The 15,705-nt window shown below is 34.2% G+C and overlaps 3 protein-coding genes across 3 annotated transcripts; all 3 read left to right on the top strand.

Moving 5' to 3' along the window:
* Positions 1-4,614: 4,614 nt before the first annotated feature.
* LOC140826063 (uncharacterized) lies at positions 4,615-5,942 on the top strand. Its single transcript, XM_073188175.1, has 3 exons — positions 4,615-4,984; positions 5,130-5,183; positions 5,582-5,942. Exons 1-3 carry the CDS (start codon positions 4,691-4,693, stop codon positions 5,816-5,818), a joined length of 585 nt encoding a protein of 194 aa, XP_073044276.1. The 5' UTR covers positions 4,615-4,690; the 3' UTR covers positions 5,819-5,942.
* Positions 5,943-6,075: 133 nt separating this feature from the next.
* On the top strand, positions 6,076-11,177 carry LOC140826062 (uncharacterized). Its single transcript, XM_073188174.1, has 9 exons — positions 6,076-7,049; positions 7,151-7,558; positions 7,661-7,829; positions 7,918-8,159; positions 8,248-9,155; positions 9,249-9,592; positions 9,685-9,948; positions 10,084-10,289; positions 10,386-11,177. Exons 1-9 carry the CDS (start codon positions 6,789-6,791, stop codon positions 11,097-11,099), a joined length of 3,516 nt encoding a protein of 1,171 aa, XP_073044275.1. The 5' UTR covers positions 6,076-6,788; the 3' UTR covers positions 11,100-11,177.
* A 1,004-nt stretch (positions 11,178-12,181) lies between these two features.
* LOC140826064 (small ribosomal subunit protein uS11x) lies at positions 12,182-14,677 on the top strand. Its single transcript, XM_073188176.1, has 6 exons — positions 12,182-12,327; positions 13,045-13,164; positions 13,273-13,318; positions 14,020-14,105; positions 14,191-14,320; positions 14,423-14,677. Exons 1-6 carry the CDS (start codon positions 12,325-12,327, stop codon positions 14,488-14,490), a joined length of 453 nt encoding a protein of 150 aa, XP_073044277.1. The 5' UTR covers positions 12,182-12,324; the 3' UTR covers positions 14,491-14,677.
* The last annotated feature ends 1,028 nt before the right edge of the window (positions 14,678-15,705 follow it).

Raw genomic sequence — 15,705 nt, forward strand, 5'->3', positions numbered from 1 at the left:
CCATTTTTTAAAAATTCGAGAAATAATTTAATTAATTTTTGGTTTATTCGAGTAATCATATTGTTTCTATAAAAACTAAATCTCTGGATTTTATTTTGGAAGTCCCTTTTGAAAAATAACTAAAAATAGTCTCATTTTGCTCTTTCCGAACGTCTTCTTTATGGTGCTTTACTAAGAAATTTACGCGTTTAACATCCACGTATGTATTGTTGCAATTATTAGGTATATGAAGTGTATCTGTATGCATATATGTTTGGCCAGTAAGTCTCTTGTGAGACGGTCTCACGAATCTTTATCTGTGAGACGGGTAAACTCTACCGATATTCACAATAAAAGTTAATACTCTTAGGGAGCGTTTGGTACGCGTGATTAGACGGGATAATTTTTTTATCCTGCCTAGTCAGCTGTTTGGTACGCATGATTATTTAACCAAGTCAATCTCTCCTATGAATGATTAGGTTATATTAGGTAGGTTAAAATAATACCTCCTCACCCCCTAGGATTATTTATCCAACTCTTAATACCTCTTATTTTTCCAATTTTACCATTCTCTTATATTCAAACTCACCCCCACTTCCCGCCACGACCGCCGACGGACTGCCGGCCGAGCGTCCGGCCGAGCGTCCGGCCGAACGTTTCCGGCCGCCGCGAAGGGGAAGGGCAATTTTGTATTTTCATCAAAAAATTCAAAATCACATAATATTATTTTACATCATATATTACAATCCTACCACAATCATTTTCTTTATCATTTACATACTAATCATTAGTTTATCCTATCCTTCTAACCAAACGTAGCCTTAGCATAAAAAGTAATAATGATAAATCGAGTAAAATTATAATAATTATAATTTTTAATAAAAATTATAATTATAATAAAAATAAATAATGATGATGATAGTAATATGAAATAATTATAGAATAATTATTATCAAAATATTTTAAATATAATATTACTTAATTATTAAAAATAATTGTATTCCATTGAATTCATTTTGTCTCAAGCTATTCATATGAATTGAATAGATATACTATTTCATTTTTATCTTCATTTAGTTATAAAATTAATTTCATTCCAATTTTATTTCATTCAATCATACCAAGTATGGCCTAATATCTCAAAAAAATAATTCTTACCAATGTATCATGAAAGTAATATTAATTTAATTCATACCAAGTTTGGGTCCGATACCTAGTTGTGATAATTCTAATTTAAAAAAATAAAAGTAATAATTAATTATTTTTTAGCAAACGACACTATTATTGATAAATACATATATATAGGGAATATGTGACACCAAAAATGTAAGGAAAATTACAAAAGTCCACAGATTCATTTTAGAAAGGGCAATATTATATTCTCATAAATCACTATACATACAACTATACTCAGGTTGACTTGGACACGACTTTTACATGTTAATCAGTCAATGTAGAAGAATACTGAAAAGACCGTAAAATATTGAAAATGGTTGCTTATATTTTGGTCACCGTTTAATTTTAATTTTTATTTTTTTTAATGGTTTTTACGAAGAAAGACCGTAGAAGAAAGGTTACAAGTATGATTGACGTCTTCTAGGAAACTCAATCGGGTCAATGCCCTTCCCAACTCCGACAATTCTACCAAAATCAGATTCCGACTTGTAAATGTCGGTCGAAATACACACAGTTCAATGTTGAATTTTGTTTTTTTATAAAAATATTACATATTAAATCCACATAATTATCACTAATATCTGATATGCTACATAAAATTATTAAATTATTAAAAATGACATATATAAAATAAAAAAGAATTCAATGAATTAACTATCTAGGTCTGATATCAGGAGTAAGAGATGAATCTATCTATAATACAAACAGAATAAAAATCATCAAAATAATGAAACGTAAATAATTGATTTTTGTCACAAAACAAATACAGTTATGATTTAAATACTGACACATACAAAGAATAATTATGATCAAACGGAAAAAAATTGAACTGTTCATTTGAGTTTTAAATCAAAAAAATATAAGAATAAACAAATTTAAAAATAATTAGAAACCCAACTAAGAACATCTCCAACCCATCTCTATTTTGGAGGAGATCTCCAAAATAGAGTATGGGTTGGTGCTCCAACCCAACTCCAAATGCAATCTCCATTTTGGAGATTGCAATAGTGATCCTCCAAAAATGGAGGATCACTATTCATATGGAGATTCTGCTAAATTACTGAAATGTCATCATAACAATTGCAAAATAGTCCTTTTGTATTTTTATGTATTTGTTTTGGTCCATTTTATATTATTATATTTCAAATTAATTAATTTTAAAATGTTATATGTGTGTGTTTTTGAAAATGAAAAAAAAAGAAAAAGAAATGGAGTATTTTGTAATATTTTTAGAGGATATGGGTTGGAGAAGGTTTTTAAAAATAGATATCACTGATATCTATTTTAAAGGATAGAAAATAAAAATAGAATATATGAGTTAGAGATGGTCTAAGAGGAGGCCCTGGGCAGACAGACCCTGCCGACCACCTTAGGGTGGTGATGGGTTATAACCTAATTTATTTAAGCATGACTCTATTAATACCGTTGATCCGGTTTATCATATTTCGTCTAAAATTTTAAATAAATGTAAATACAAAGGCAAAAATTATAACACAAATAATTTTAATGTAGTTCGGTCATCATATCTACGTCTACATGGTTAAGTACAAATATCAAGTAAATCTATTAAACTTCAAAAAGTTACAATCACACAAATACTTAAAACAATTAAAAGACCCTCTCTTTTCTTACGATGACTTTATTATATGATGGACATTGTCAGTAGACTCCACTTAACAAATACCACTCGACTTTGATTCTGCTTCAATTGAAATCCCGAGAACGCCACTTCCTCTCCCGAAAATGACTTTAATAAGCTTTGGACGTATGTGCACTATCAACAATTGAAAATCTCAAAATCGGAATGAAAAAAGTTAACACCGATACCGATTGGATCAAAGTCGGGCTGGGCCATTCCACTCATGGGTATATATTTAAGTTTTGAGTTTTGATAGGAGGTTACTTGTGGGGTTTTATAGTTCGATAATAATGGACAGTTTTCTTTTTTGTCTCTAATAATATGTTTTTGTAACGGAGAATATAAATGGAACTGGAGAATAATGATTTTTTTTATTAGAATACTAATGAAAGTTAAGCAAATGTGATGTGGCGGGTTAGTAGGAACTCATATATTTTTTAAATATAAATTAAATTTATCATTATGTTTTTAGTGAGAATTAAAAGTAAAATTATTCAATTATGATAATACTACATGTTTCCAAATGAATTAATTATTTGCTTATGATATAAACTGATTGATATTTCAATCTAGTAAAATAACAATCAGTTAAATCTCAATGTTTACGAATTTGAAAACTATGTATCCATCCATTATTTTTTATTAAATAAATTAATTTAATAAAAATTATTCTATATCGAGAAAATTATAAATAAGTTAGGTGTTCAAGTTGCTCAAAGAATAAAAAAAAATTAAGGCATCAAATTTTTGTGCAACTATTTTTGGAACAAAATTCAATCATTAAAATATAATCTATTGTCCTTTATTAGATTTATAGAACATTGACACATTGAAATTTATACTAATATAATAAAATTTACTTTTTACCCATCGTTAGAGGGAGCAGTATTAAAAAAAAACATTCAAACTAGAGTTATCAAAATAGTCAATCTTGTCGAATTTTGCCATTTCCTGAGCCATTCAAATGGTGTGTCGGCTCAACCCACCAAATAGTGGGTTGCAGCGGGTTGCAGGCCAACCCGTCAAACTTCCCAAATATAAATGGAACCGCCTCACCTCGCAAATATTCCAACTCGCCCAATGGATGGTCGACTTGCCTCACTTGCCAAATGGCGGGTTGTGAAGGGTAGGATACCCACCGGCATCAACTCCATTAAATTTTTACAAATCTTGAATCATATCTTTCCAAATAAAATAAATATTTCCAAACTCATACATTTCTATATCTTCAAAATAATATGTTTCAATATCTTCACAATATTTTAAAAAGGAAAAATGCTAAATGTACACCTTATAATGTACATCTCGGTTTACATTAACTTACATTTATTCTTACCAGATACAAAACTACCAATCAAAAGAAGTAGATATCTTGTTCGCCAAAGGTAGTTTGTAACTTATAAGGAAAAATATAAACCAAGGCGTACACTAAGATGTACATCTAGCATCATTCTTTAAACAAAGAGTAGGTCTCTTGTGAGATGGTCTCACGAATCTTTATTTGTGAGACGGGTCAACATACCGATATTTACAATAAAAAGTAATATTTTTAGCATAAAAATTAATACTTTTTGATGGATGACTCAAATAAGAGATCTGTCTCACAAAATACGATCCCTAAGACCGTTTCACACTATTCAAATAAATATTTTCTTCAGTTATCTCTATATTTTCACAATTCTTTAATAAATTATTTGGAAACTTGCAATTAAATATTTCTATTTTTTTACTATTTTTTACTTTAAAAATATCCATTTCCATATTTTATTTTAATTGAACAAACTATACATTTGAAGGTCTTCGATAAGTTGTTTTTGTTCAAATAGTTTGTAAGCATATTTATCCACATTCGTATCCTTGGCACCACATAACACAATCTGAAGAATTCTTGGTTCCATGGCAGTTAGACCAGTAGCTAACATAATTCATGCCTCCTCCCACCTGAAATCTTGTTTTTGCCCGATCGTTACTTATCCCAAGTCTCCTAAATTCAGCTCCAACAACAACATTGTTCAGTTCTTGAATCACCCTTTCCGATTTTCGGGTAAAATAAATCTTATTCCAATCTTAAAGGCATCACCAGGTGACATAATTCCCGTAAAAGATGATGATGAAGGTGGGATTTCTTTGGGAACCCTGAAACTACCAGCAAACACTGACCTTTCCAGATTCGAAGCCCTACTCTTCCAGGTTCGATTCTTTTTTTTAGACTTTCGGAACCGCGAATTTTCAAGATAATCTTGATGGGTTCGTGTAAGGTGAGACTGTCTTAATTTTTTATATATATTCATCGTGGGATAGTATTTGATTGAGAATTTGTGACATGGGTTAACAGTGGGGGAACAGTCTCTGCCAAGGTGCTAATTTGCCACTTCCGGTGCCACTCAAGGTTGGATTAATAAATTTTAGTTATTACATTTTCAATTGGTTTTTAAGCAAACTGCATTAGCGGTCCATTGAAAAGTCGAAAGAACACGAAATTTAATTCTTTTTAATATATATGTTTTGGTTTTTGATCTATTTATGTATTCCGAAAAAAGACCAAAAGTCAAAGCATAACCTTATTTCTTAGATTTAAAAACTTCCAGGACCAAACAGAAAATAGGTCAATTTAGTAGATTATTTTGACTATTTTCCTAAATTTATAAGCTTATGGTTTGAATAAAAAGATTATAATGAAATTCCGTATTCTTTTTTCCCCGGCTTCCCAATTATAATCCTATGACTATGCAAACCTGTTGTAAGTTCGTAATTTGAAAGCATATAATTTTAAAAAATTATAAACAGGTGGACAAAATTCCTGGTGGAGCAAGACTTGGATTCATTAGTGTTGAAGATGGGCAACCAGAAGTGGCTGTGTACATAGATTGCTTGGTATCTGGTGCTACTGAAGATAGTGTATTTCCCTTGTTCAGAGCCATAAGAAATGGACCCTTGAAAGATGAACCACCTCCAGGAGAACCAAGAATCATGATAAGTCTGTTAGAAGCCTTAAAAAAATGTGTTGAAATCGCAACAGACTAAGCTGAACCGCTTCGACGGGATCTGCAGTAACGTGTAATGTATTTTTCCACGATCACTTATTTGATCTGCAGTAAAATTAATGAAATACATGATGTTTTGCGGGACCGAGATTTTGAAACTTTAATGATCCTTCCTTTGATAAATATGCTAAAACAGCTTATACATAAAAGGTTGACTCCTATGGTTAGTGGCCACACGAATTCAGTGCTTGTACATCGATAGCAGAAGTTTGTTTGCCCTGTCTATAACTTACGATAAAACGACAATGAAATTATTAAGTCAAGGCGAGTAGGAGGCAAGTAGTAAAATTTGAATATCAAGGTTTGAAGAATCTAAAAGGTTCGGGCCAAGCAAATGACACCCCGTGGTGCCTTGACTATTGAATTTTTCTTTGCAAAGAAATCTTGCAGCGTCATTAATAATTAATTGACTTATTCTTTATTCTTACTTTTGCTCGTTGTGCCGCAACCTATTGTTGGCATTTCGTGCTCTGTACAACATTAACCAATCTACGATCCGTGTCCAAGCATAATTTGGACCAGAACCAGTCATACATATTTATTGTTTGTTACGGATGATTAAATACGTACATATAGATTTCTAATAAATGTTTGCTATACCTTAAAATGAAACTCTTTTCGAACGCTCATCGACCATAAATATGTATTTAGAGATAGTACGAATGTATTTTCATGGTTTACATATTCATATTTTTAATCTTTGATGGAGCAAGTTAACCTTGCATACAAAGATTATCAATTATATTGCATATTGATTTTCTGTCTAAATGACTAAATCAACTAAAGCCTACTTCAACATGCAGTCTACAATAATTATTAGCTACATTAAATCAAAGTCAACAAAATTGGCTATAGCTTGCGGACTTAAAATATTGAATTAAGATGCAACTAGTTGGTAATATAAATATAATATTAAATGGCGGGTAGTGCCCAAAGCATGCATTCGTAAAATGGAGAAATCGAACTTACAGGATTTCCATCATACTGGGAATGATCAAGGATACGATGCAATTGTTATTGGGTCCGGTTATGGCGGTTCTGTACCTGCATGTCGACTTTCGATGGCGGGTTTTAAGGTTTGTTTGATGGAGAAAGGTCGTAGGTGGGAAGCTCGGGATTTTCCAACAGACATTTTCAAGATTAGATCTGTTGTCAGGGTGGAAAACAGCAACTTGGGACTCAACTTTGGTCCAAAAGATGCTCTTTTTCAGGTTGCTGTAATTTTCTATGCTCCAATATGAAATGTAGTTTTCATGTTTTCTTATTAGATACCGATGTTAACCCGAGATTGATCAACTAAAAAATATTGCAGATGTATCAACAAGATGATTCTCTTGCAGTAATGGGATGTGGTTTAGGTGGCGGTTCTTTAGTGAACGCCGGAGTTATGATGCCTACGCCCGTACGTGCACGAAGGGATGCGAAATGGCCAAAGGATTGGGAAAAGGATTGGGAGAGATGTGAGGCATTAGCTTCGGATATGTTAAGGATTCAGAAGCTTCCTTTCAAGTTTCAGAATGCTAAGATCATGGAAGATGTGGTTGACGAAGATTATAATACGAATACCGACTCTCTGCTTAAGTTGAGCGTGAATTTTAATGATGAAGACGGGGAGAATCGAGAGACTGGAAGTTGTCTCGCATGTGGGAATTGTCTTGCTGGCTGTCCTTACAATGCGAAAAATTCAACCGATAAAAATTACCTGCTCTCTGCTATCCAGGTATGTTTTCTGCATCAATAAAACAAGATAATCTAACCATTTGTTTTGTACTCTTCATTTTAAGGTTATAGGTGAACTTTAAAGTAAATTTTCTGGTTACAGGCAGGATGTACGATAAAAACAGAATGCGAGGTTCAATATGTTGTAAGAAACGATTACGAAGACAGTCCACGCAAAGAAGAAGGAAGATTCAAAACCGAAACCAGGCGTAGATGGCTTGTGTTTTTCAATGAAATAGATTATGTTGAGTCTGATATCGTTATTCTTTCAGGTACGTCTGCATTGGCGATGAGTCGATGACTTAGTGGCAACCTTGTTTTAAGGTTGTAAATTTAATAAGTTTAGTTTCTTTTTCGCAGGTGGAGTATTTGGTACAGCCAAAATACTTTCTCAATCTCAAATGAGAGGATTATCAGTTTCACAGAAGCTTGGCTTTGGATTGAGTTGCAATGGCAATAATGTTGCTTACTTGGTCGGAACCTCGGCCCCGGTGAACGCATCAGGTCTAAATAAACAGCAGTTTTCAGGGATCCCTTTCCATGAAAGACCTGGACCTTCCATTTCTTCATCATACACTTCTTCATTGGGGATCACTATTCAGGTTATTGATAATAAATTTTATATGAAATTAGGACAGAGTAAAGATTTTGAACCGGCATGATTTTTAAGACTTTCATCTCTTGCTTCAGAGTGCAGTAATCCCAGCGGCTTATCCTCGCCTCCTAATTAAAGGTATTATGTATAAATGGCAATCCGGGGGCTGGCTCTTACACGAAATAATAGAAAGCATCAAGCATCTTATGGGTTCGAAACGCAGCCAAGAAATGGCTTTGAATGGCATGGGATATGATGACAGTAATGGGAGGCTCACGTTTGAAAAAAGCACATGCAAAATTCGCTTTCAGCCCCCTCACGATCCTCTGCTCCCACGAAAGATCGAAGCTTTCCAAAAACTCGCTAAGAGACTAGGAGGAACACTTTTCATTTCACGATATAGGAGCACTTCAGTACACCACTTAGGCGGGTGTATTGCTTCTTCCAATGTTTCATCTGGTGTGTGCAATCCTGCAGGTCAAGTTTTTGATAACATGTCTCAAACCGGGGTGCACCCTGGACTCTACATTTGTGATGCATCAATGATTCCCTGCTCTGTTGGAATCAACCCTTGTCTAACTATTGCTACGGCTGCTGAGCACGTATCCAGACGCCTTGTACAGAATGCTAGTGGGTACATCAGAAGTAGAAAATTCGATACAAAACAAGGTTCGATCTCAATTAGTAAGATGATGGGACTGTGGACCAGAAGTTATGGTTCAAGAAACCATGAGAGGCCAAGTTGGTGGCATGCCATGTACTGCTTACCTCAAAATGAAATTCGAAAATTTTCGAGAAATCTTGACAACAAGGGTATGGTTGCTGGAGAATCTCACCCCCTTCTACGAGGGAGAGTTGGTGGGCATGTCGTATGTAAGGCTATAGAAATCGATTCAATGTATATTATTCATGGTGAAGTTGACTTGTGCAAAACAGATATCAGAACTCCTTATACACAATATATGCATTATTATCTCCTCCTCGCAGCATCTTCTGGTTCAAGGTCTGATTCTGTTATTATTTATTGCCTCGTATACTTAAGTCTGGAATAAGTTTCCTGACTGTGATGAGTAATGACAATCATTTGATTTTGCAGATATCTTCTTGAAGGGAAAAAGATAATGAATCCTTCTCTTCTGGCTCTATATGCATGGAGCGAATCCACGACATTGAACGTGACATTGAGAAAAATCACAAACAATGATCAAGAAGGAGAATCGATGAATCTACAAGGGAAGCTTCATATTTCAACGATTGAGCTTATGAAAAGCTTATGGAGCCTTGAAGGTGGAAGCAAGAGAATTTTCGTCTATCTTCTTTTGCAATCTCTGTGGAGAACATACATCCTCCAAGAACCTCGAGGAAGACACCTCGATTTCGCCTCCAAGGACTTGGAAGCCGGCCCTTATCCAGACAGTACGATTCATGAGATTAGAACGAGTAAGGAGTCTGGACCTTAACAGAATTCAATGCTTGTTTGCTACATTTTGACAGGAAAATTCCCAGCTTGACATGATAATGTAAATTTGCAGACGACGACTTTATAATCTCTTGCCAGCAATGGGAAAGCAGCCAAAGCACCGGAGAGCTTGTGTACAAGAAAAAACCATATCCTGTCTTGCTTATCAATGGGTACTCAACCGAAAGCTATAGCTTACCAACGGAGCCTAACGATCTCGTTAGAACTATGGTAAAAGAGGGGCATGATGTATGGCTACTGAGGACAAGAGTGCATCCTTCGTATTCTTTAGATCGTTTTTCAGTTGATGATATTGGAAGATTTGACATAACAGCTGGTATATACTATATCGACTTCAGAATCCTCCCGGCTTTTGGGATAGTTTTAACAAATACTATACATCTTCATATGATTAATGAACGCTTCAATATTTGCTGTTTATACAAGTTTAATGTGCTTCATGTTTCTGCAGCTATCGATAAGATCGTTCAGTTCTACGGGGAACCCACGAAAGTACACATAGTCGCGCATTGTGTTGGAGGCCTCGCCATTCACATTGCACTTATGGGAGGCCACGTCTCTGCAAAGAAAATAGCTTCTCTGTCTTGTACTAACTCTTCCATGTTTTTCAAGCTCACCACATCTTCCTTGGTCAAAATGTGGCTTCCCCTAACTCCAGTAAGCCATTTCTACATTTTTAAGATTATTACTCATTACAAGGTGCTTTTCCAAGTAAAATCATAATTACCAATCAAATTTTTGACATGGTTTTAGATCTCAATGGCGATACTAGGTAAGAACAAAACACTACCTCTGCTCGGAAAAACCACAAGTTTCAGATACAGTCTCCTCAAATCAATAGCACGCTTAATCCCACGCTGCGAGAGGTGCGCCTGCGACGAATGTGAGGTTTTCTCTGGCATATTCGGAAATGCCTTCTGGCATGAAAACGTAAGCCACACGATGCATTGCTGGCTAAACAAAATCAATGTCACAAGTCTTCCAATGGCCGGATTCACACACCTCAGAAAGATTTGCAACGCAGGGTTCATACTCGATAGCAACGGCAATAACACATACATGGTTCACCCTGAAAGAATGGCATTACCGACACTGTACATTTCCGGTGGACGTACGCTTCTTGTTACTCCAGAAACTTCATTTCTTGCTAATAAGTACATGAAGCTACACCAGCCAAATTATAGGCATGAAAGAGTTGTAGTAGATGGTTTTGGCCACTCTGATCTTTTGATTGGAGAGAAGTCATATGAAAAAGTTTTTCCTCACATTACAACACACATTAGATTGGCTGAAAAGGATCGAATTAGTTCAGTGGATTCGAGGGATAACAGGTACAAAAAAGAAGTCTTGGGATGGAGTGAAGATACGCACGAGGATGGAGGAAGTGTTGGTATTTGGGTTTTTTGCTTAATCTTTTTTGTAATAGTTGTGATGCTTAAATCCTTTTCGTTTTCCTACTTTTCATGAGTTTTGTTTCATCTATTACGAGGAAATTGTCTAAAAATGTTCTTCTAAGCATTGGATATTATGCACAATAATAAATGTTTTTCACCAAATTTAGGCTTTTGTTCGACTCAAAATATTCCAATAAATTAATTTGAACCTAAGTTTAGTTAGAATTCAACCAATATGAATAAAATATTTTTTAAGCCACATCGAAAATCTTACAAACAAGCTCGGTTCGTTTATATGTATGAACTCTTTTAAACATAGAGTAAAAATTAGAATGAGTATTGGGGATACAATTATTTTTTAGATAAATTGAAGTGCTTGGAAATTACAATAATGTAAAACTAGGTGTTATATCGCCTAATATGCTTTAGTTGATGCTATATTCCTTTTAAAGTTCAATTATTTCCACAAATTATAATATGTATGATTTTGAATTATTTTTCTAACTTTGATATTATAATTCGTTTGCTACGCTGTCTAAGTTGATAGCAAACTGTCGTTATTTGAAAACTTAAAAATTCATAATGATGGAAATAATAGGATACATTTGTGATTCAAATTCAAAGGCATAAAGTTTTGATAGAGGTGGGGGAATTTGATACGCAAAGTTTTTATTTTGATATTTTTGTAGTTCCTCACATGAAAAGGAATTTAGAAATGAACTTATCTATTCAAACTGAATCATTGGTGAAACAAAGGTAAAATAAAAATATTATGTTATTTCAATTTTTTTTAAGTACAAGTATAATTTCTATACTACAAAGATATAATGTAATTATTTGTACTATTGACGAAATTAAGCATGTACTGGAGATTTGTTTATCTTGGGTAAAAAAAATACAAAGAAACAAATAAATCTATATAAATAAATTAGAAAATTACCCGCAATCAGTAGGACTCGAACATGAAATCAACAAAATTTAGGATTTCAACCTTCAACATCGGCGATGTAATTTTTAATTAGTAACACATACAAATCAGGTTTCTATTTTAGTTTAATTTGTTTTAGTTTAATTTAATTTAATTACTAATAATATGCTCAAAAATGGAGTTTCGGCCTTCTCCGTACTTAAAACAAAAGAATAGGGGTATTTGTGGAATATAAAAGTTATCGTCTACCCCAAACCCTAGCCATAAATCATAGCATCTCCGGGGCTCCAGTGGATACCAGCTGCTCTTTGTTCATCGGAAGTCAGGAAGCAGCGAAGCCCTCCCTGTTCGCTCTCAGACGCGCCAAGACATGGTAATCTTCTTCAAAAGCTTCATCTGATTCATACGAACATTCGTTATACTGCGTTTGTATCAGTAATTGGTCAGTTTTAATCAGTCTGGCATTCATTTCAATGATTTGTTTTTTCTTTATGATCTCGGTTAATCACTATCCTCGTATTTGTTTTCCCGGTGGAAATGGTGTTTGGTACTATGTTTTAGATTTCGAGTTCTAAATTCGGTCGAATATTTTGTGATTTACATTCTCTGTTTGTACGAATGCTTGGTTATTTTTAATTGTAGCTCGTGGATATTACAATGTGGAGAATCAATGTGATTCTTGAATAATACTCTCTGCTTGTTTGTGTAAAGTTTTCATTTTTTAATTTTTCCACAAAATTGGCTGGATCCTGTATTATGTTCCCCAAAACGAAATCTGGGTTATTTCATGGTTTTTGGTTAGATTTTTTTATTTAGCTGTAATAAGCTTCTTCATTGTAAATCTCAGGTTGTGCTTTTCTGGTTCTATTGTTTTGATATTGCCCGTATTAGTTCGTTTCTGCACGAGAAAATAATAACATAAGATTTGCGGCTTCTCAATTTGCATCTACTCAAAGACTCAACTTTTACAATTTTATAAGAGTTGGCATAGCAGTGAAACTCTTTGGTGGCATTTGTGTTTTTTTCCAGTCTTGCGTTTAATTTCAGTTTTTTTTCTCCTTTTCGTAATCTGCTCTGTTTGGAGTGACAGTCGAAAAGAAGGACCAGAGAGCCCAAGGAAGAGAATGTCACTCTTGGACCTGCCACTAGGGATGGAGAAATAGTATTTGGTGTGGCTCACATCTTTGCCTCATTCAATGACACCTTCATTGTGAGTATTGGATTTGATTCATGAAATTATGTTTTTTTTTACATTGTTTTTGACGACACTAGAAAAGCATTGGTGTAATCTCTGATCGATTTGGCTTTCTGCATGCAGCATGTGACTGACCTGTCTGGAAGGGAGACCTTGGTTCGTATTACAGGTATGGAATTAGCCATTTGTCTTCGGTTTTCTATATGTTTGCTGTGCCGCAAATCCAGCTGTGGAGTGATGGTTTGTCATTTGAGTAACTGTGCATTTTGATATTGTACGTGGAAACTTTACCAGTAGAAGGGTAAGGGACTGGGATTGATGAAAATTGGCCAGCAGTAGGGTGATGAGGTTAATATCATGTGAGAAATGGGGATTTGTGTTTTAGTCCTTTTGTTGCACTATCAACTTGGGGGCATGATACAAAGACTGTTATTTGTTTGGTTTTTTTAGAATTGATCCCTTTTTCTATAAAAAGTCCTATTAGGAATAGATTTAAATTTACTTACAGTAACAGAATCTAAATCTTAGCTGCATTTTAATGGGCCACTTGGGCGTGCCTTTGAAAAGTTTCATTCATAGTCAAGGCTATTGGAAGGTTGCAAAATTATGCGTGGAAGGTGCATGTATCAGTAAACCGACTAGGTTAAGTTTTTATTCGATATATTAGATAAGTTTGATCAACATGCTATTATGGAAATTCGATAACATTTTCTTCTACTTGTTTTGTGAGGCAATTCTTGTCTTTGAGAGATGCAATTTTAGCCTATGTTTACTTCTCGACAAATGTATAATATCGGTTATCATGTCTGTGGTTTAGAAATATTTTTGTGAGCAGCAGTCTAATTTGTATCAACGCATCTTTGGTTGTAGGTGGAATGAAAGTAAAGGCTGATAGGGATGAATCCTCTCCATATGCTGCTATGCTTGCAGCCCAAGATGTTTCTCAGCGATGCAAGGTTTTATAGTCCATCACATGCCTTAAATATCATGGTATATTATTTTTTTTTTTTTTTTTCGTTGACGAGCACATCTATCATGCAGGAGCTTGGGATTAATGCTCTTCACATTAAGCTTCGTGCTACCGGGGGAAACAAGACCAAGACTCCTGGTCCTGGTGCCCAGTCTGCCCTGCGAGCCCTTGCTCGTTCTGGCATGAAAATTGGGCGTATAGGTATATATATCGCCTCAGATTCTTCAATTTTCGAAACCCCATCTCTGATTTAATATGAATTTATCACAATATTTACGACCTCTTGTTATTGTTCGAATCCAGAGGATGTTACTCCAATTCCCACTGATAGCACTCGCAGAAAGGGTGGAAGAAGGGGGAGGAGGCTGTAATTCGTCATCTGCTGGTTAACAATTCTTGCTCCTATAATTTTGATAGTTTTCTGAGATCGCAAGGATTTTATCCGTGTCTAGTGTTTGAACAAAGATTTGAGATTAAACACGAATTTTGTTGATGTTTTGATCATTTTGAGACATTTGCATGTTATGTGTCGGTAGCTGGGTTTGAATCGCTTAGCTTTGAACGTTGTGTTTTACTTGTCAAAAGTAGCCTATGCAAATGAAGTTTTGGTTGATTACTACGTGTGAAGAAAACATTTTAAAAATAGTCATCACTTATTAATAGCTGTATTTAAGAAAATATGTGTGTTTATTACTATTTTTTAAAAAAATTAAAAAATATTTTTTAAAACCATTACCAAGCTTGGACTTGAGTATCGCACGTCAGTCAAATTGTTATCATTGACCTAAGGGCACCCACATTGGTATGTTAATGGGTGTTATTAACACCCATTAACATTAAAGCACCAATGTGGGTGGAGGTGTTATTAATTTTTTGTGCCAAGTCAGCAGAAAAATTCATCAGAATGAACGCCGTTAATCCGAAATTTGCGACGGTTTTTGAAAAACCGTCGCAAATTCAAAAGCGTCACTACTTTCTTATTTTTTTAAAAAAAATCGCAACTTGCGACGGTTTTGTAAAACCGTCGCTAACATACTACATATCATATTTAACAAACTATAACGGCTAGTTTTTAAATAATATTATAAAATACAAAGTACAACGACTAGTTAAATAAAATAATAATAAAAAATCACTATAAATACAAATCAATTTCTACAAATTTATTCATTCATCCAACATATTGCTACTCATCAACCACACTCAATATATATTCTCTACCATTCTCATACTTCTATTTGTAGGTTCAATATTTATTTCTTTAATCCTTATTTGTATATAATGTCTCATTCTTCGAGCAGCTCGAGCTCCAGCTCCAGCTCTAGCCCAACAAGCGAAGACGAAGTACAAGTTGAAGTCAGTTTATTACAAATTTCAAAATGTTTGATTTATATGTTGTTTTCCATTATGTTCAACTGTTGTTTCCTATGTGTACGCTTTCAGTCAAATTTGTAATAAATTTTTAAATTGAAATATTGGAATTAAGTTATTTTTTAATGTCTTAATAATATTTTAATGAATATTGAAAATAAGTTATTTTTAAAATAATAATACTATTTATTTTCAGTAATATTTGTTGTAAAATG

This window comes from Primulina eburnea, chromosome 3, assembly GCF_022965805.1.
Source record: "Primulina eburnea isolate SZY01 chromosome 3, ASM2296580v1, whole genome shotgun sequence".
Lineage (NCBI taxonomy): Eukaryota > Viridiplantae > Streptophyta > Magnoliopsida > Lamiales > Gesneriaceae > Primulina > Primulina eburnea.